The sequence below is a fragment of the Ziziphus jujuba genome, chromosome 6 (genome assembly GCF_031755915.1).
Source record: "Ziziphus jujuba cultivar Dongzao chromosome 6, ASM3175591v1".
Classification (NCBI taxonomy): Eukaryota; Viridiplantae; Streptophyta; class Magnoliopsida; order Rosales; family Rhamnaceae; genus Ziziphus; species Ziziphus jujuba.
The window spans coordinates 377,735-400,536 of NC_083384.1; the positions used below are offsets into that span (position 1 = coordinate 377,735).

The 22,802-nt window shown below is 36.8% G+C and overlaps 1 protein-coding gene, 1 non-coding gene and 2 pseudogenes across 2 annotated transcripts; 2 read left to right on the plus strand and 2 right to left on the minus strand.

The window, feature by feature from the left end:
- Positions 1–368: 368 nt before the first annotated feature.
- Positions 369–2,356, minus strand: LOC132804179 (protein Ycf2-like; annotated as a pseudogene).
- Positions 2,357–7,807: 5,451 nt separating this feature from the next.
- Positions 7,808–8,317, plus strand: LOC132804180 (DNA-directed RNA polymerase subunit beta-like). Its single transcript, XM_060818296.1, has one exon. The coding sequence runs from the start codon at positions 7,808–7,810 to the stop codon at positions 8,315–8,317; it is 510 nt and encodes a 169-aa protein (XP_060674279.1).
- A 1,143-nt stretch (positions 8,318–9,460) lies between these two features.
- Positions 9,461–12,340, minus strand: LOC132804181 (protein TIC 214-like; annotated as a pseudogene).
- A 331-nt stretch (positions 12,341–12,671) lies between these two features.
- On the plus strand, positions 12,672–12,743 carry TRNAN-GUU (transfer RNA asparagine (anticodon GUU)). Its single transcript has one exon. It is a non-coding gene; the product is annotated as a tRNA-Asn (tRNA).
- The last annotated feature ends 10,059 nt before the right edge of the window (positions 12,744–22,802 follow it).

A 22,802-nucleotide genomic window follows, 5' to 3' on the forward strand; every position in this document is an offset into this window, starting at 1 on the left:
CTTTCAAGATGCCTTAGTGGTGAAAAGGTAGACACGTGAGACTCAAAATCTCGTGCTAAAGAGCGTGGAGGTTTGAGTCCTCTTCAAGGCATAATATTGAATATTGAGAATGCTCAGTGAATTTTGATCTAAGATTTCAACTCTTCCATGTTTCAGTAGTAGTATATTATTCCTTAGAGGTAAGGTCCAAAATATGGAAGAAACGGGTGTTTCCACAACATTACCACTCAGTCAATTATGTTCCACTTAATCCCTGTTTCATAGCCACATATCTTTTCGGCTAAGCAATGGGAAACCTTTCTCGTGTTACATGAATCCAATTTTCATTTCATCGGGGAAAAGCCATCTTTTTCTCAACAATGTCTTTGTCATTTGATCCATAGTGTTCCATTAGATTGGAACAGCTTTGATAAATACTGAAAACTCTCTGATGGAGTATTAAAATGGAAAAATCCATTAGACAATGAACTATTGGTTTTAAGCCATCTCTGGCGATGACTTAACAATTCGAAGTACTTTTCTTGCGTATTCTTGATAAACCAGCGTTTATATATAGATGTAGGAGGATTTGTTTGGGAAGTAAGAAGCCCCTTTGACATCTCTTTATATGCAAAGAATTCTCGATGTAAAAACACAGAGACAACGGGCTGATCTTTGAATAGGAAAAAGAGTGGACCTACAGGGTCCCAAATGAATTGGCTTATTCGAAAAAAGCCTTGTTCTTTGGAAGATCTATCTCGTTCTAGTACTACATGGTTCCACTCTGCAAGAACTCCGAATCATTCTCTTGAAACCCATCCTCTTCATTATAAATGATCTACTTGCCCCAAAATGACCTAGCCCGATAGGAAAATCCCAATTCATTGGGCCTTTCGATATAATCAAATAGAAAGCCTCAAGGGCACCATATTCTAGGAGCCCAAACTATATGACTGAATAAATCCTCCTCTATTTGTTGTGGATTGAGGACTCCTTCTCTTTCTCCTTCTTCAAATTTCAATTTGTATTGTTCACAAAGAAATCTTTGATCAACAATAGAACAAGATCTATTTTACATCATATCTAAGGGATTCCTTGGTTCAGGCCGAAGGAGCAATGTCCCTCGATCATTATCAAATTGGCTGCAATCTTTTTCTGTCCATGAGGATCCCACCAAAGCGTCTTCTACTTCTAATAGGCCATGAACTAAATCATTCTCAATGAGTCCAGAAGAAGTGATCCCATGTTTTTCATCGAGTCAGGGTAGAGACCAAAGGTCTTGAGCGACCAATCCTGCAGAACAACTCAAAAGATAAAGAAGTATCATTAATTTCTTCAAGCTTGTTCTAAGTGCGAAGTACCATTTGCATAAATAAGAATACCTTTCGTTACATGATTTCTTCTTCATATAGATAGATATAAGATCTATGGAGCAACTACTTAGAAGTACATTTTGTGCAACAACCCTTCCTATCTTATAGAAAAGGATCCTATGATCCTAAACCGATCTTACCTGGGATTGCAAATCCCAAGTTTGTCTACAAATAGTAGATCTAATTATATTAGTGTCTATAATTGATTTCTTTTGTGTAATACTAATCGATAGGGCCTGATTGGTAAGTGCTACAAGATCTCATACATTGGAACCCATGGTTATGGACCCGAATCCATTAGTATGGAACATTTTATTTTCAAAGTGAAATCCCCTAGTTTATGAAAGAGTGAAAAAGTGCTTTCGTTGTTGTGGAATAAGAAGCCTTCATATCTTAATGCATGTATTTAATTTATTCGGAGCTATTAGAGTAGGATCCACTTTTTGGGGAATATGAGTCGAAGCAATAACAAGAATATTTCTAGTGGAACATCTTTCACAACCCCTGGAGGGATAGTTCACTAATAGACCGAGGGATAAGTAATTCAACTCACTCACATCCAGACCATGAATGTTTGGAATCCATATTATGCAAGGAGACATTGCTTTTGCTAATTCGAATTGAAGGGTGATATAAAATCGATCTATTTTTGGCATCATATCCATAGATAAATTCAACAGCTATTACAAGTAGTAGTACAAAGAGCGAAACAAATAGCTCTCGTGGCCCAGAAAAAAAAAAGTTTGGAGCATTAAAAGCTTGTATCCATAGAACATCTGACGTAACATAGATAATGAGTAAATAGGAGTTAATATCATTCCAATTGCCATTACAAAAGTAATTACTATTTTTGTAATTAAAAGATATTTTTGGCTAGTAAGTATTCCAAAAAATACTATCAATTCTGCAACAAAACCGCTCATGCCCGGTAATGCAAGAGAAGCCATCGATAAGATATTGAAAGTCATGAATATTTTTGGAATTGTGGTAGCCATTTCGTCCATTTTCTCGAGATAAATAAGATGTATTCTATCATAACTCATTCCTGCCAACAAAAAAAGCGCAGCACCAATAAATCCATGAGAGATTATTTGTAAAATGGCTCCATTGAGTTCTGTATCGTTTATAGAACCAATTCCTATAAATATGAAACCCACATGTGATACAGAGGAATAAGGTATTCTTGTTTGAAAATTATGTTGCCCCGGAGATATTGAAGCTGCATAGATTATTAGAATTGTACCAACTATGATCAACCAAGGAGAAAAGATAGAATGAGCATGAGGTAATAATTGCATATTTATCCGAACCACTCCATACACTCCCATTTTTAATGATATTCCAGCTAGAAGCATACAAGTACTGTAATGTGCTTCTCCATGGGTGTCTGGTAACCATGTATGTAAGGGTATAATCGGCAATTTTACAGTAAAAGCAATAAAAAATCCAATATAAAAAATGATTTCCAGTCTTACAGGATATGATTGATTAGCTGATGTTTCAAAATTTAATGTTGGTTCATTAAAACCAGATAAACCAATACCCATAACTCCTATTAATAAAAAAACAGAAGCTCTTGCAGTGTACAAAATAAATTTTGTAGCTGAAGACAAACATTTCTTTTCGCCCCATATGGATAGAAGTAGATAAACTGGAATTAATTCTAACTCCCACATGATGAAAAAAAGTAAAAGGTCTTGAGAAGAAAATGGTCCTATTTGAATGCTATACATTGCTAACATCAGGAAATGGAATAATCGAGAATCTCGAGTCACCGGCCGAGCCGCTAAAGTAGCTAAAATAGTGATTATTCCTGTCAGTAAAATAGGTCCTATAGAAATTCCATCTATTCCCAATCTCTAGTAAAAATTAAAAAAATGGATCCATTTATAATTCTCTGTAAGTTGGATTAATGGATTGTCCAATTGGAAATGATACTCAAATGTATAGGTTATTAGAAGGAGTTCTATTATGCATATACAAATAGTATACCACCTAATTACCTTATTCACTCTATGAAGGAGAAAGAAAATTAAAGAACTCGTAGATATTGGCAAAACTACAACTATCGTTAACCAAGGAAAATCATTTATGGTAAAAACAAGATACACTTGGACCAGAAAAACCCGTGCTCAAAAATATAAAATAAAATATATTATTTTGAGCATGGGTTTTTGTTGGTAAAAAAATAAATATATTGAAGTAAGGTTTTATGAAACGTATCAATAAGCTAGCCCCATACTTTGAGTTGTGTCATGCCATAAATAAACTTAAACACTCAAGAAATCCACTGGACAGTTAAATTCACATCTTTTACAGCCGACATAGTCCTCTGTTCTTGGGGCATAAGCGATTTGCTTAGCTTTACACACCCATCCCAAGGTATCATTTCTTATACATCCATGGGGCAGGCTCGAACACAATGAGTACATCCTCTACACGTATCATAAATCTTTACTGAATGTGACATTGGATCTATAAATTTTTTGAACATTCTAAATTTTTGATTTAGAAAATTTATAAATAAATCGTATATTTAGACATTAGATGAATCAATGATTTACCAGAATTTTTTTAATCAATCATGTAAGGGAGCCAAGATACTTTGATTTCTTACTTTTTCACAAACATGATCATACATTATGTACAATACATGCTAATTCGAATTTATGAATATTCTAATTTCTATGATTAATACTACTTATTCAACAAATTCAATTGAATAATATGAGTTGATTTTTTGTTATGCTAAATTGACGAAATAATAGCCGGTCTAATGGCTACTTTAGCCGCCGAATAGTTATAACAAAAATTGAGCCTTTTAATTGGAGACTATCCAAAAAATCAGAAAATGTTACAAAATTTATACTAACCACATTCAGTATAAGTTCAAGACACATAAGGGCTCTAACCATATTGCTGCTTGTGATCAATCCATAGATACCGATAGAAAATAAGTAGGCACTCAAAACAAGTACATGTTCGAGCATCATTGACCAACTCATTATCAATTAAATTTTGATTTATGTCAATATAATATGAACAACAATTCAACGGATTCAATTGACTAGAATCTAAAAGGTATGGAACAAATAAATAGATTGGTAATAGAACTAATAAAAGAATTTCTCTTTTCAACATAAACAATCTTTAATTAGAATTGAAGAGAAATAGATGTGATAACACAGACTGAAGTTTCATTGGGATTGCTGTTGCTAATTCTATAGATTTACGATTTATTACTAGCATTCCACAGCGATTGCACCTATTAAAGCGGCTACAAGAATTATTAAATGAATTCAAAGGGAAGAAAAAAATCTGTTGGTAAATGAATTCAAATTTGTTGACTATTACTTATCAAATCTTGCTCTATAATCTAGTTTGATCTTGTAGTCCAAATAATCCTGTACCATGAGGTATCCATAATAGTACTTATTAGTAAAACCAAAATACTTGTACAAACTAGCAAAGTAACCCCATCCCCAATGGTCCAAAGATTAAAATCTTTGTAATATTCTAAACCATTCATGAACATCATAGCAAATATGATTAAAACATTTATAGCTCCCATGTAAATAAGGAGTTATACTGCAGCTACAAGATAAGAGTTTAATAGAATATAGAATAAGGATATAAAAACAAGAACGAGTCCTAATGAAAAAGTAGAATAAATTGGGTTGGTAAATAATACTACTCCTACACCTCCTAATATAAGACCTGATCCCAGAAAGAATATAAGAAAATCATGTATTGGTCCAGGCAAATCCATTATATGTAAAAAGAAAATAGATAAAAAATCAAAATTTTTTCATGACCTTATTGAGACTCGATGAGAAATTTTTTTTTATGATTTATAATCAATTCCTTATTGAATGAAATCCTTGGGGATGTAAATTAATGTGGGTACAGATATTGGACTAATTTCATTCTTTATCTAAAAGAAAGAGTAGTTAAAATCCAAAACTATATTTTGAAATAATTATATAGACGTTAATTACTCAATTTTCAATCCAAATTAAGACATGATTATTACCAACTAATGAATAGTTAGGATTTGTAAGGCGTGACCAAACAAAACGAAAGGAACCTTAATACTTAGTAATTCAAAAAATTTCTTGAATCTAGGGAGTTACTTATTTTTTATTTGAGGCGAATCCAAAATTGGTTGAATTGTATAATCGTCAATTACTAATATTGGTAAATGACCCAAAGCAATTTGATTATAATTTTATTCATGATGATCGTAAGTAGAAAGTTTATATTCTTTAGTCATTGATAAACAATTTGTTGGACAATACTCAACACAGTTACCGCAAAATATATAGATTCCGAAATCAATACTGTAATTAAGCAACCGTTTCTTACAAATATCAGTTTTCGATTTCCAATCGATGACAAGTAGATCTACAGGACACAAACGAACACATACTTCATAAGCAATACATTTATCAAACTCAAAATGGATTTGATCGCAGAAACACTCTAAGGTGATTAATTTTTCATAAGGAAATTCAATAGCTACAGGTAAACGATTTACGTGGGATAATGTAATCATGGAACTTTAACCAATGTACCTTGCAACTCGTACTGTTTGTTGACCATAATTCATGAACCCAGTTACCATAGGGAAGATATCATGAATATATATGAATAATTTGATGTTTGTTTATTTCTCCTGTTTAAGCTAAGTTGTGAATATAGAATATCATATTCCTTTACAGTGAAAAGAGTTGGAAATAAGTTGTTCATAATAGATTACCGAGAGAAATAGGTAAAAGAAATTTTCATCCAAGATTCAATAGTTGGTCCATTCTTAGCCTAGGTAAAGTCCATCTTGATGCGATAGGAATGAACAAAAACAAATAAGTTTTAGCTAATGTAATAAAAACACCAATTGTCGCCCCAAAAATCTCATATCGTTGATTTATTTCAAAATGCTCTGAAACAAATATATACGGAATAGAGATATTCCAACTGCCCAAATAAAGAATTGTTACAAATAATGATGAAACTAATAGGTTTAGATAGGAAGCAACAGAAAATAAACCAAATTTTATCCCGAATATTCTGTTTGATAATCTGCTACTAATTCTTCTTCTGCTTCTGGTAAATCAAAAGGCAATCTCTCACATTCTTCTAGGGAAGAAATTAGAAGAACGATAAACCCTATAGGTTGATGCCTCAAATTCCATCCCCAAAAACCATATTTTGATTGCGCCTCAACTATATCAACTGTACTTGAACTATTAGATAATCATAGTCGGCGGTACCATCACTGTTTCCATCGCTCTTCCATAACCGTACATGAGATTTTCACCTCATACGGCTCCTGAAGGGCCATAAAAAAATCTAAGGACCAAGTCCTTTTATCTTGCGAGGCTTGGTTATATGATAGATAAGATTCAAATCTATCATACAATCCAAATTTAGACTAATTGAATTATGTCTATTATGTTTTAATAAATTTAAAACAAATAATTAGTATAATTAATATTAATAATTAATAATAAAGAATTCAATTTATTATTAATTTAATAAATTAATAAATTGAATTAATAATCAACAAAAAAATACTTCTGAATTGATCTCATCCTTTTTTTAAAAATTTCCATAATCATTGAAATTTTTCTTTGTTGAGTAGTAACTTTATTCTTCAATAAAATACTCCTTGTAAAAAAATTCAATAACCCATTGTTTTCACTTACGAAAAAGAATTATATATTACATTAATTCATGAGTTATGACAAGAATTGTATCGATATATATCTGGATATAAGAAAAAAAGAATAAGGGGCTTACAAAATCAAAAAAGGGATTATTTCGTTCCCGATAGCCATTTATTTAATTGGCGGATAGGAGCATACTCTGGATTGGAATCGTGGGGAGAACTACCTTATAACTTCTATAAATTTAGAGCCCCAATCAGTATTCTTTGTTTATTATGTAGAAATGTCTGCTTTTGGATAATTTACAGGATCTACATTACTAATCCTTTGCGTATCTTGGTGTTTCTACCTATCCACTAATTGTTGTTCAATCGCTTTTTCTTTTATGGTAATACATGTATGAAAATACATATAAACGATAGTGAAAACTCAATACAGTTGATCTTTTGACCCCACTTCAAGTCAGGATGACTAATAAACCATTCTTGGGGTAAACGCTATCTTCTGCTTCTGTTTATTTCCGTTCAACTCTCTAACTCTTATATATAGAATTCTGAGGATGCGGTACTCATTAATGAGGTTCTAGTATATAAGGATATTTATACTTCTTTTCACACACGGAAACATGAAATTAAGACTCATGCAACAAGTCATGGTCCTAAAAGAATCACTAATGAAATACTACATCTAGAAGCCCATTTACTCTGAAATTCAGACAAAAAAGGAATTGTGATGTTAGGGTCTTAGGTGGAAACGGGTGATATTTTAGTAGGTAAATTAACGGCCCAGATGGAAAAAGAGTCATCGTATGCTCCGGAAGATAGATTATTACGAGCCATCCTTGGCATTCAGGTATCCACTTCAAATGAAACTTCTCTAAAGTTACCTATTGGCGGTAGAGGTCGAGTTATTGATGTGAGATGGATTCACAAAAGAAGGGTTTCTAGTTATAATCCAGAAATGATTCGTGTATATATTTCACAAAAGTGTGAAATTAAAATGGAGGATAAATTAGCTGGAAGACATGGAAATAAGGGTATCATTTCAAAAATTTTACCTAGACAAGATATGCCTTATTTGCAAGATGGAAGACCTATTGATATGGTATTCAACCCATTAGGAGTACCCCCATGCATGAATGTAGGGCAGATATTTGAATGCTCTCTCGGGTTGGCGGGAAGTCTGCTAGATAGACATTATCGATTAGCACGTTTTGATGAGAGATATGAGCAAGAGGCTTTGAGAAAACAAGTCATTTCTGAATTATATGAAGCCAATAAGCAAACAGTGAATCTATAGGTATTTGAACCCGAGTATCCGGGAAAAAACATAATATTTGATGGAAGAACGGGGGATCCTTTTAAACAACGTATTACAATAGGAAAGCCATATATCTTGAAATTAATTCATCAAGTTGATGATAAAATACATGGACAAGCCTTATATCTTGAAATTAATTCATCAAGTTGATGATAAAATACATGGACATTCTAGTGGAAATTATGCACTTGTTACACAATAACCACTTAGAGGAAAGGCCAAGCAAAGGGGGCAGACGGTAGGAGAAATGGAAGTTTGGGCCGCATAGCCCTTTGGTTGGGTATTGGAGCAACATTACCTATTGATAAATCCCTAACTTTAGGTCTTTTTTAAATTGATTCAATTGTAAAATTAAAAAAAACACGATGTGTGTATCTATGGAACGGTCGCTTCAAAGTGAATTCTCCCTTGATACATTTATTTATTCAATTCAATTTTGGATCTATTCCGAGTATATGGAATGTGATTTAAAACTCATTTTTATCGTTTTTTTTTAGGAAAAAAAAAAAGAAATAACCCATTAAGGTTTATGCGAAATGCTTTTCTATTTCTAGAATGTCCAATATATGTTTTATATCATCTATTCGAAAATGTTTCATTTTCATAAGGTCTTCTTCACTGTTATTCAAAAGGTCTAATAACGTATGTATATTGGACCTTTTAAGGCAATTATAGCCCATAGGGTGCAATTCTAATTAGTCAATAAAAATAGATTTCAATGCTATTTTGTTTTGATTTTTACATGGTTTACCCAATCTATCATGAAAAGTAAAAAGGGGTAAAGTAACTTTGTGTTGGTTTTTTTTCTAAATGGAAATTTTCTTCTTCTGTGTGTAAAAAGGGAATAAATAAATCAATCAAATTTTGAGAAGCCTCATGAAGTGCTTCTTTAGGAGTTAAACTTCCATTTGTCCATATTTCGAGAAAAAGTATACCTTGTTTTTCATTCCCATTCGCATAAGAATGAATACTATGATTGGCATTTCGAACAGGCATGAATACGGCATCTATAGGATAACTTTCATCTTGAAAGTTATTTGGAACTTTTATACAATGCCCATGATGCCTTTTGAGTTGTAATTCAATACATAAGTTAATTGGTTCCATTAGGTTTGCTATAGGCTACGTATTATCAATGATTTCCACCGAAGGTGGTAAGATGATGTGTTGAACACTTACATATCGGGGACCTCTGACACAAATAGACGCATCACGAGCTCCATAAAGATTACTTCTCAATACAATTTCTTTCAAATTCATTAAAATCTCATATACAGATTCTTGAATACCCACTATGGTAGAATATTCACGTGGTATTTTATCAAATTTTGTGCGTGTGATACATATTCCTTCTATTTCTCCAAGCAAAGCTCTTCGCATTGCAATGCCTCTTGTATCGACTTGGCCCTTCATAAGAGGGAGCCAGAATAATAGTTATACCTATCATAATGAATCTAATAGCTTTTATTGGGATAATAACATTACTTTTAGGAGCCACTTTAGCTCTTGCTCAAAAAGATATTAAGAGGGGTTTAGCTTATTCTACAATGTCTCAATTGGGTTACATGATGCTGGCTCTAGGTATGGGGTCTTATCGAGCGGCTTTATTTCATTTAATTACTCATGCTTCTTTGAAAGCATTGTTGTTTTTTGGATCTGGATCAATTAATCATTCCATGGAAACAATTGTTGGATATTCTCCAAATAAAAGCCAGAATATGGTTCTTATGGCGGTTTACGAAAACATCTACCAATTACAAAAACTGAATTTTTATTAGGTACACGTTCTCTGTGTGGTATTCCACCCCTTGCGTGTTTTTGGTCCAAAGATGAAATTCTTAGTGATAGTTGGTTATATTTACCGATTTTTGCAATAATCGCTTGTTCCACAGCTGGCTTAACTGCATTTTATATGTACTTACTTTTGAAGGATATTTAAACCTTCAGTTTCAAAGTTACAGTGGAAAAACAATTAGCTCGTTCTATTCAATATCTCTATGGGGTAAAGAAGGGCAAAAAGTTATTAAAAAAATGTTACTTTATTAACTTTATTAACAATGAAGAATAATGAAAGGGCATCTTTTTTTTTTTTTTTTCTAAAAAGGCATATCGAATTGATAGTAATCTAAGAAGTATGATGCGCCCTTTTATTACTATTAGTCATTTTGGAACTACGAACACTTTCTCATATCCATAGGAATCGGACAATACTATGCTATTTTCTATGCTTGTGTTAGTACCATATACTTTGTTCATTGGATTCATAGGAATTCCTTTCTTCAATCAATTCAATCAAGAAGCTGTGGATTTGGATATATTATCAAAATTGTTAAACCTAGCGATAAACCTTTTACATTAAATCCAAATACTTCTATGGATTTGTATGAATTTATTTCAAACGTAATTTTTTCATTCAGTATAGCTTTTTTTGGAATCCTTATAGTGTCTTTTGTTTTTATATAAGCTGGTTTATTCCTCTTTACAAAATTTGAATTTCTTTAATTCATTTGTTAAAATTATTCCCCAAAAAAGAAAAATTCTTATGGAAAAAATATTAAATGGGATATATGATTGGTCATATAATCGTGGTTACATAGATTTTTTTATGCAATATGCTTAACTAAAGGTATAAGAGGATGGGCTCAACTAACTCATTTTTTTGATAAATGAATAATTGATGGAATTACGAATGGCGTTGGTATTGCAAGGTTTTTTGTAGGAGAAGGTATCAAATATGTGGGGGGTGGTCGAATTTCTTCCTATCTCTTAGTCTATATATCTTATGAATTAATCTTTGTATTAATTTACTTTTCATTTTCTTTTAATTTATAAAAAATTAACTCAACTTAAGTTAACTCAAGTTAACTCAATCAATTATTTAATTTATAGATTAAAATTAAACTTATAGTCAAAAAGAATATTAACAAGAGGTTTTCCAACCCAGAACAAAACTTTTTTTCTGTAAATATTTCTACCTTCGATTTTTTTTTCTATTTTCATCCACATCCATATAATAAGTTTCATAAATAGGCCTATTTTTATAGCATGTCTCTTTAAAGTGGAATTCATCCTTTGTTTTTTCCTTTCCATTCACTCGTATCTTTTCCGTTTCATCGATTTTGTTCAGATCCTCCTTTTCTTCCGAAAAAGGGAAGGAGATGGATCTTCTTCGGTGGATCTCTTTTGTTCATGTTCAGTTCCCCTTCTTTCTGAAGTTGTTTCTATTTCTACATCTATTTCTTCCTCACTTTACCCTCTTTCTTCTGTTTTTGAGGTTTTTTTGAGTTTTTTAGTAACAATGGGTGATGGTATTCTACCTAAATAGTAGACACAGGTAATAAATTAGAGAATACTAAAGATTCGAGCCATAGAATCTCAATTCTAACACAAGGTACTTATTAGATCTAAAAGAATTATTTCACTATATCTAGACTAATACCAATCCAACCCATTTCATGAATAAAATATGACCAATTAACCAACCAACAAAATTACTTGTTACAAATAACATCTTGTTGTTGCATCGAAACATATAAATGTTGACTAATCTGACTAACATTGAACTTCGTAAAATGAAATGGTTGAATAATTGAAAAATGAGATTCTTCAGGAATACACATTGAATGCTAAGATTACGCAATGAATGTCTATTAGTAGATCTGTAGTCAAAAAAGTGTTTGAGATTGTTCCATAAGAAATGAAACAAAAGATACAGTAGAGCTAGGGCAGTTATTGTATGAGTTCTACCCAATGCTAGATGCAGAGGCACATAATAGATCGATATGAACATCATGAGCTGTTATTACCGGTTGTTGCTGATACTTTCTTCTCAGTTCCTTCTTCTCCTTCTTCCATAACACGAGCTCGTAGAAGGAAGAGATAAGAGGGCCATATGGAGAATGTTGTCAGAAATCCATAATAGAGTCCAACCATAACGATTGAATTGATTATCTTCATGCATAAGGATATAAGATTACCTAGTATAAAAGATTTAAAAATCATCACAAACCTCCCTTTTTTCTTTTCTATTTCAATTTCTGGATTATTATATGATGATTTTTAAACTTTCCATATATATATATATAGAACTAGAAAAAGATAGACTAGAAATGATATATTTTATCTTGATGACACCAAAGGGATATTAAATGAATGGAATTGGGATATGGATGGAATATAATGAAATAGAGCCACTTTTGGGTTCCCTATGAAATGAGGCATGGAACGGAGCCACTACGAAGAAGTTCCAGGAGTTACAAAGGAAACTTCAAGCTTATATTGGTCATGGGTTGAGAACGGGAATTGAACTCTATGAGATCTAATCTCCTGTTGTTCCTCAGTAGCTCAGTGATAGAGCGGTCGACTGTTAATTGACTGGTCATAGGTTCGAATCCTACCTAAGGAGATTTGATTCATTCCAAATTAAAGAATTTAGAATGAAAGGGTTCTCTTTGACCTTTAAGAGTAGGTAACTCATTCCTTGTGTCTTTGTTTCTATTTCATTCTCTCATCGTATCACATTCTGTTCTGTGATACAGGCATACTATATTTAATTTATCCACCATTAACGGTAAATGAAAATAAAGAAAAGAGAAAGAGTACGGCCATTCCATTACGACAAAAGACCAACGCCTAAATTCCATAGCTTAAGGTCTGCAATCTCGATCATGATTTTCCTACCCCCAAAGGGAAAGGCCTTTCACTTTTTGGCCGGTTGTGGGCGAGAAGAGATTTGAACCCGTAACACCGTGGTTCGTAGCCATGTGCTCTAGTCCTCTGAGCTACAGGCCCCACCTTGTCTCCACTAGATTTGTTCCTAGGAGTACCCTAAAAAAAGGAACCTTTCCTCTCCCTATTCGTTTCAGATTAAGAAGATGTGAAAGCACCTCTTTCTATATAAGAACGGTGCATTCCGAGGTGTGAAGTGGGAGAAAAGAGATTTCATAATTGGGGTTTTGAATAAGACGACCTTTTCATTTTGCATTTTTTTTTTCATATTGAAAAAATAAAGTAATAAGAATGAGATGTGTTAAGCTTTTTATCATCCTGGCATCGAGCTATTTTTCTGTAGGACCTCCCCTACAGTATCGTCACCATAGTAAATTTTAACCACCAAGTTCGGGATGGATTGGTGTGGTTCCTCTACGCTTAGGACACCAGAATATCGAACCATGAACGAAGAAAGGCATGAGAGAAAAGCACATTGGATAGTGATTGTGAGGCCCCAATTATTGGCTGGAGGGGCCTCTGCCCTTCCATCCCTTGGGTAGATAGAGAGGGAGGGCAGAGCTTTTGGTTTTTTCATGTTGTCAAAGAGTTGAACAATGAAAACAGAGGGTGAGTGCCTAATCGAATTGATCGGGTCATGTAGGAACAAAGTTCAAGTCTACCGATCTGCTAGGATGCCTCAGCTGCATACATCACTGCACTTCCACTTGATACCTATTGTAATGATAAACGGCTCATATCGCCATGACCTTCTCTTGAATTCTCCAAACTTTTATCGCTCCACCCCCGCAGGGGAAAAAACCCGTTGTTGTGTTGGCTGTTTTACCGAAAGCTTCGGGAAAGTTAGAATAGGAGAGCACTTATCTTGGGGTAGGGTTACTATTTAGATGCTTTCAGCAGTTATTCGCTCCGCGTTTGGCTACCCAGTGTTTACTGTGAGCACAATAACTGGTACAAAAGAGGTGCGTCCTTCCTGGTCCTCTTGTACTAAGGAAAGGTCCTCTCAATGCTCTAACACCCACACTAGATATGAACCGAATTGCCTCACAACATTTTGAACCCAGCTTATATACCGCTTGAATGGGTGAACAGCCTAACCCTTGGTACATACTACAGCCCCAAGTGGCGAAGTGCCAACATCATGGTGCCAAACCTTCTAGTTGATGTGAGCTCTTGGGGAAGATCAGCCTGTTATCCCTAAAGTAACTTTTATCTATTGAGCGATGGCCCTTCCATTCGGCACTGTCAGATTGTTGGACTTTGGTGTGGTTTTGGGTTCACTTGGCCAAGAGTGTTGTACACAAAGTGTTAGTCTTGTGCACAACCTTTAATCCGGTTTTTTGGTTTGATGTTTGGGTGATTTTTATGTTTGTTTTTGGTATGGTGATATTTAGGATTGTTAGGGTTTTTTTTTTGAAGGAAGAAGAAGAAGATGAAGAAGAAGAGAAGATGTTAGAGTAGGCCACACAAAACTAGACAGCACACTAATTCATTTTTGCTTTTCATTCATTTGTTGCATATATAGAAACAAAACTTGTCTCATACATGTGAGGTGCATGTGGGACCAAATGCAAGTCTTTAAAATTCAAAATTTACACATTTTCCACTCAAAATTATGATACATAACCGTTCAACCACCAGCTTCACATGGGAGTGCATAATCATGACAAGAGTTGGTGAGATTTTTAATGTCAAAAAACTGTCTCCACCTAATCCTGTACCACTACTTTGACCAGATGAAAGGCTAGGATATATTCATTCAAATTGCTTGAATTTTGGCATGTGGCATGTTGAAATATCAAGGATTAAATCTGGAGAAGACCAAGTCTAAAAGAATTGGGTAAGGTCTCCAATTCATCTCAAACCAGTGGGCCATAACTGCTGGAAATCTCAGCAGTTATGCCAACTTGTAACTTGTATATCTTGGGATTCCGAAGGCCTTTTTGAGTAATTCTTTTTTCTATATTTTCATTCACATGTCTACTACAACATATCCAAAAATTATAAACTTTTTCTATAATCTCAAAGAACGCCAGCCCCAACAATGGACCTATGTTGCTGGAAACACTATTTCCAGCACATAGCCATTTTACAAAATAAAATCAATACCCAACAAAGAGACAATTCCTAAGCTAAATACAATAAAACTTAGGTATTCAAAATAAATTAAAAGGAACATAAAACATAGACATAAATATTGCATTAGGTCATTCAACAAAATATTTCTTTTAAAGAAAGAAAGAGGGAACAAACCTTGGTGGATTTTGGTTTGCACAAGGTGGCAAGATTACCACCTTTTCAACACAGATCCCTAGGCCAACTTTCATCCCTGCTCAATGGGTGGGTCTTGTAGTCAAGCTCCCTTCTACCATTGCACTCGAGGGCCAATCTCCATCTGGCCCGAGGAAACCTTTGCATGCATCCATTACCTTTTGGGAGGTCTGTACCCCATAGAAACTATCTACCTGAGACTATCCCTTGGCCCGTAGGTCCTGACACAAGGTTACAATTCTAGCTCTTCCAGAGTGGTATCTCACTGATAGCTCGGGCCCCCCTAGAAGGAGGCCTTCTTTGCCCTCCACCTAAGCTGCGTAGGAAAGGCCCAAAACCAATCCCAGGGAATAATGAAGCTTCATAGGTTCTTTCTGTCCAGGTGCAGGTAGTCCACATCTTCACAGACATGTATATTTGACCCAGCCTTTCTCCGACACAGTTCTCAGATTGTTACGCGACAAGGAATTTCACTACCTTATGACCGTTATAGTTATGGCCAATGTTCACCGAGGCTTCGATAGCTAGCTCCCTTGTCATCAGGTCACTAACTTCCTTGACCTTCCAGCACTGGCAGGCGTCAACCCCAATACATGGTCTTATGACTTTTCAGAGACCTGTGTTTTTGTTAAACAGTCGCCCGGGCCGGGTCACTACGACCCCCTCTGTGAGGAGGCAGCCCTTCTCCCGAAGTTATGGGGCTATTTTGCCTAGTTCCTTAGAGAGACTTGTCTCGCACCCCTAGGTATACTATACCTACCCAATTGTGTCAGTTTCGGGTACAGGTACCCTTTTGTTGAAGGTCGTTCGAGTTTTTCCTTGGAGTATGGCATGGGTTACTTCAGCGTCATAGCGCCTGGTACTCAAACATTGGCTCAGGGCATTTTCTCTACCCTTTCTTACCCTGAAAAAGCAGGGGCACCTTGCATCCTTGAATTGATAACCATCTTTCGGCTAACCTAGCCTCCTCCATCCCTCTAAACCAATAGCAGGTAGTACAGGAATATTCACCTGTTGTCCATCGACTGTGCCTTTCGACATGATCTTAGGCCCTGACTCACCCTCCATGGATAAACCTTATGGAGGAACCCTTAGGTTTTCAGGCCATTGGATTCTCACCAATTTTTGTGTTACTAAAGTTGACATTCTAGCTTCTGCTTCATCTACCACTGCTGATACGAACCTAGGATGACCTGCTCCTAAACCCGTATTATATTAGCCCAAATCTAATTATGTTCAAGTTCTAATGGTCACCTTGACCCCTAACTAACCTGTGATTAGAAACCTTGGTATATAATGAAGACGCCACAATAGGTGATGGATGTCCTATTGATAAGTCAAACTAAAACACTCATTCACTAATGATGTTTTAGGTGTTCAAAGAGAACAAAGAGAATTCACTCTCACAATTAATTTTCTGTATGAATAATATACTGATTATTATTGATAAAACAAACCTTTAAGTAGCTAGAAAATTCACATAATAAACCCTAGAAGACATAAGGAAAACTGGCCATTCAATAACCTTTCCTAAAGTGGCCGAATTTCCTACTTTCCTAAATCTAAATTCTAATTAATTAATTCCTTTATTTTGGATTAGGAAATAATTAATTTACAATGAAAATAATAAAATAATAACTTTCTTAAACTTATTTGTCCAAAAAATAAATAAATAAAAACAAAAAAGTAATGGTAATTTCCTAAAACAAAAAGGAGAATCAAATTAGGAAACTAAAATACTAGCTTTTTGACTAAGTTGACTTTGACCATTCTTTGACCAATTTGAGCTCCAAATCAACTTCAATATGCTTTTTAGGATGCCAAATAATCTTACCATGAAGTCCCACACGTTGCCCTTGTTTTGAAGAAAGAGAAAAAGCCAACTCAGCAAAATACAGTAAAGTCAGCACAAAATACAGTAAAAACAGGCCAAATTTGAAGCTATCCGTACAACCCCTTTTTGAAAGCCTTTGAAGTTGGATTGATTTGATTCCATATCCTCTTATACATATGTATTGAATCCATAAAGAGTTGGAACCATTTCATGCTGCTAGGTGTCCATATTTGCACCAAAATCGTTACTCGGGTCCGTATCGACTTCCACCACTTGGATGCTTAGAATAGGCTTTGTATCTTCTAGTATGGACAAGCTCTATTGAGAGTTGATTACCCCCTATATAAATGCTTCCAGGTTATCCATAAATCTCTTAATTTGAGCTCTTGTAATTGGCCCGATCTTTATCTGTGTCGGGTCAGCACCCCAACGGGTTATTGGTTGAGCAGGCTCGGGCGGAATCACATCAACTACTCATGCTAGTGCTTCCCTCTAAGAGGAACACTCCCTAATCAATGTATTTTTATGTCTCACAGCTTCGGCAAATTTCTTAGCTCCGTTCAGCTTCGGCAAATCGCTTAGCACTCGATCAGTGAGTTATTACGCACTATTTCAAGGGTGCCTGCTTCTAGAAAAACCTCCTGGTTGTCTCTATACCCCTACCTCCTTTATCACTGAGCGGTCATTTAGGGGCCTTAGTTGGTGATCCAGGCTGTTTCCCTCTCGATGATGAAGCTTATCTCCAATCATCGCACTGGCCAACCTTGACCCCTATTATTTTGAGGTCATATCTAGTATTCAGAGTTTGCCTCGATTTGGTACCGCTCTTCGCCTAGATGTCCAGTCAACTGTTGTACCTCAATGCATTTTGGGGAGAACCAGCTAGCTTTGGGTTCGAGTGGCATTTCACCCCTAACCATAACTCATCCATTAATTCTTCAACATCAGTCGATTCGGACCTCCACTTAGTTTCACCCAAGCTTCATCCTAGGTTAGGGTCCATAAGCAGTAACAACTGCCCTATGAAGACTCACTTTTGCTACGGCTCCAGTGGGTTCCTTTAACCAAGCCACTGCCTATAAGTCACCGACTCATTTTTCAACAAGCACACAGTCAGAGCCTTGGTCTCCTCGCACTACTTGGGAGCTTACAATTTCATGATCTATTGCACTCCCCGATGGGGTTTTTTTTTCACCCTTCCCTTATGGTACTACTTCATTATCGGTCACCCATGAGTATTTAGCCGCGCAAGGTGGTCCTTACTGATTCACATGGGATTCCACGTGTCCCATGCTACTCGGGTCAGAGCGATACTTTTAGCTACTGGACTCTATCCATCTAGGATGCAGCACTCCACCGCTTCTTCTAGCAGTACGACCCTTGTATTGCTTTCCTACAACCCCATTTTCATGGTTTAGGCTGCTTTCATTTTGCTCGCCACTACTATGGGAATCACTTTTGCTTTCTTTTCCTCTGTCTACAAAGATGTTTCAGTTCCCTAGGTTGTCTCTTGCCTGCCCATGGATTCAGCAGTAGTTCAAAAGGTTGACTTATTCAGGAATCTTCGGATCTATGCTTATTTTCAACTCCCTGAGCATTTCATCATTCATTACGGCCTTCCTCGTGTGTGGGTGCCTAGGCATCCACCATAAGCCTTTCTTCGTTTGAACCTCGCCTTTAACTTTAAGGCTATGCCATCCTCTAAAGTGCTGCTAAATGGGATGATCTTATCAACATCCATGAATGCCAAATCATAGCGTAGATCAAACTGTTGAATCCAAAAAATTGGGTACTATCATATAGCTTTATATCGGCTACGCTCAAGAGTTAGAGATAAGCGGACTTGAACTGCTAACATCCACCATATGGTAAACCACCGCCTCTCAGGCCCCTGACTGATTCTATCATAGAGGCCAACGATAGACAATAACTCCCCCCCAAACACAGCTTACAACTTTCATCGTACTATGCTCTCCAAATAGCAACTCTTCTCAAAATCTCAAAAGGTGCTGAGTTGGAATCCCATTCTAACTAAGGATTCTTATGGTTCTGAAGGATCTAGCTATAGGAGAACCAGAAATAGAGAGCTTTCGCCCTTTTTCCGCCCGACTCATTGGTCTTAAGAATGCTAGTTTTAAGAATGAGTGATTGCCCTTCTCCGACCCTTACTGCCCAACCTGAAAGCGGATAGCTACTGCTTTCCACTTATTGAACAGGGTTCTATGGTTGGTCTGCAACCCTGGATGCCGAAGGCATCCTTAGGGTGATCTCATAGTTCTTACAGGGTGGAGATGATAGGGTCGGTCCATGGATTTTCCTTCCTTTTGCCATATTTCGCTTAAAGGGTTTAAGGGAGATAGTGCATCAAGCTGTTCGCAAGGGCCAACTTAATCCTCTTCCCTAGGGATCCCAGATGAGGGAACCTTAGGAGAGCCACCAACTCCAACTACCATCCATGTATGATCCATACTAGTGGCATGTTTCAGTCCTCTTCCCCATTACATAGAAAAAGTAACCCACCAGTTCAGGTATAAGATACTATCATTACCACTTGGACAATTAGACATCCAACCTATAATCACAACGACCCAATTGCAAGAGTGAAGCTCTACAAACTGAGCTATATGCCCCTGAGCCAAGTGGAGCATGCATGAAGGAGTCAAATGCTTCTTTTATTCTTTTCCTTGGTGCAGCTGGGCCATCCTGGACTTGAACCAGAGACCTTGCCTGTGAAGTAAATCATCGCACCTACAGTCCAACCAATTGGCAGATAATCAATAGATTCCTTTTCGGGAGCAACTCATCCTTCCCGAACGCAGCATACAACTCTTCATTGTACTGCGCTTTCCAAGTGTGCTTGTTTCTCCCTTTTTCCTTATCATGGCAAGTCTTTGTGAAATAACTCTGATGAGAAGAAAAAAAAAGGCGTTAAGAGACCGTTCTGGCCCAACCTTAGAAATTCTAAGATCCTTTTCCAAACCTGCTCCCATTTTGAGTTAAAAGATAGATAGATAGACACATCCCATTGCACTGATCCGGGGCATTCGTAGTGATTGAGGCTGTCGAAGAACAAAAAGTGAATTATTTATCAGCCAAGCGTTCTTCATACGGCTAGATCCAACCTCTTTGTCCATGCAAAAAAGAAAAAAAAAGGCTCGAATGGTATTGATTGTTGCTTTCTCCAAACCTTCGGGAAAACCATAAAAAAAGGCTCGAATGGTACGATCCCTCCGTCACCCTAAAATGAAAAGGACGATCTCATAGTTCTTGCTCTGTGAAGATACGTTGTTAGGTGCTCCATTTTATTTTCCCTTTGAGGCCGAAACTTAACCTATGTTCGAAAGATAGCTGTCCATATACTGATAAGGGATATATGGATTCTCAAGAAGAGAGGAGTTGTGGTGGTCCATCCTAGACTACCTGGATCCCATGAGTGAATAGAAAGTTGGATCTATGTTGGATCTCACTTGAATTATCCCATCTATCCTCCTGAGAAGAAGTTTGGTTTCAAACCCTAGTTCGAATATGAGAAGTACACCATGCTAATGTGCCTTGGATGATCCACATCTCAAGGTTAAGCGCTAATGAGTGCATTGAACTATCCATGTGGTTCAGAGCCCTCACAGCCCAGTCATGACGACGTAATTATTAGGGGTGCACTCTACCACTGAGCAAATAGCCCATCGTGCGGGCCTCCTGGTGGCCTCCTGTCTTTCTCTTTCCTTTTTTTACGCCTCAATGTTGCCACACGGGAGGGACATGGGAACCTAAAAAAGAGATCCTAGTAACTTGTTCTGATCTAGCATAATAAGCTCATGAGCTTAGTCTTACTTCACCATCGAGAAATGAAATAAGACTTTCATCTCTAAGCTTCACTCAAATGTAGCTAGCTTTTTTATGGGTGTGCAGCAGTGTCAAACCAAAATACCCAACAAGCATTAGCTCTCCCTAAAAAGGAGGTGATCCAACCGCACCTTCCATTATAGCTACCTTGTTACGACTTCACTCCAGTCGCTAGCCATGCCTTTGGCATCTCCCTCCTTGCGGTTAAGGTAAGGACTTGGGGCACGGCCAGCTCCCATAGTGTGACGGGCGGTGTGTACTAGGCCCGAGAAAGAATTCACCACAGTATGGCTAACCGGTGATTACTAGCTATTCTCGCTCCATGTAAGCGAGTTGCTGCCTACAATCCAAACTAAGGATGGGTTTTTGGAGTTAGCTCACCCTTATAGGAACGGGACCCTTTGTCTCGGCCATTGTAGCATGTGTGTCACCCAGGGCATAAGGGGCATGATAACTTGACATCATCCTCACCTTCCTCTGACTTATCACGAGCAGTCTGCTCAGGGTTCCAACTCAACCATGGCAACTAAACACGAGGGTTATGCTCGTTATGGGACTTAACCCAACACGTTATGGCATGAGCTAACTCCAACCATGCACCACCTGTGTCTGCATTCCCGAAGGCAATCTTCTATTTCAAGAGAATTCGCAGTATATCAAGCCCTAGTAAGGTTCTTTGCTTTGTATCAAATTAAACTACATGCTCCATCGCTTGTATGGGTCCCCGTCAATTCCTTTGAGTTTCATTCTTGTGAACATATTCCCCAGGTGGGATACTCAATGCATTAGCTATAGCACTACACGGGTCGATACGAACAGTGCCTAGTATCCCTCATTTACGGCTAGGACTATTGGGGTATCTAATCCCATTCGGTCCCCTAACTTTCATCTCTCGGTGTCAGTGTTGACCCAGCAGAGTGCTTTCACCGTTGGTGTTCTTTTCAATCTCTATGCATTTCATCGCTCCATCGAAAATTCCTTCTGCCCCTACCATACTCCAGCTTGGTAGTCTCTACCGCCTGTCCAGGGTTGAGCCCTGAGATTTGATGACAGACTTAAAAAGCCACATGCAGACGCTTTACGCCTAATCATTATGGATAACGCTTGCATCCTCTGTATTACCGTGACTATTGGCACAGAGTTAGCCGATGCTTATTCCCCAAACACCATCATTGTTTCTTTTCTAGGAAAAGAAGTTCACGACCCATAGGCTTTCTACCTCCACGTGGCATTGCTCTGTCAGGCTTTCACTCCTTGCACAAAATTCCCCACTACTGCCTCCCGTAGAAGTCTAGGCTGTGTCTCAGTCCCAGTGTCGCTGATCATCCTCTCGGACCAGCTACTGATCATCGCCTTGGTAAGTTATTGCCCCACCAACTAGCTAATCATATGCGAGCCCCTCCTCAACAGATTCCTCCTTTTGCTCCTCAACCTACAGGGTATTAGCAGCCATTTCTAGTTGTTGTTCCCCTCCCAAAGATAGGTTTTATGCATTACTCATCCATCCGCCACTAAATACCACTTCCCGTCTGACTTGCATATGTTAAGCATGCTGCCAGTGTTCATCCTGAGCCAGGATCGAACTCTCCATGAGATTCATATGTGTGATAGCATCTACTATATCAGGAATATCAGTGAACCCGATTATTAAAATTGCTCAGGATACCCTTTTTTAGCTTCTAAAATCTATTTCTTAGTTTCCTCTTACTAACTGGAATCAAAGAATTAGTAGATTTGTTCATTCCAAAATGGCGGAAGCAAACAAAATAAAATAAGTTGTATAAATAG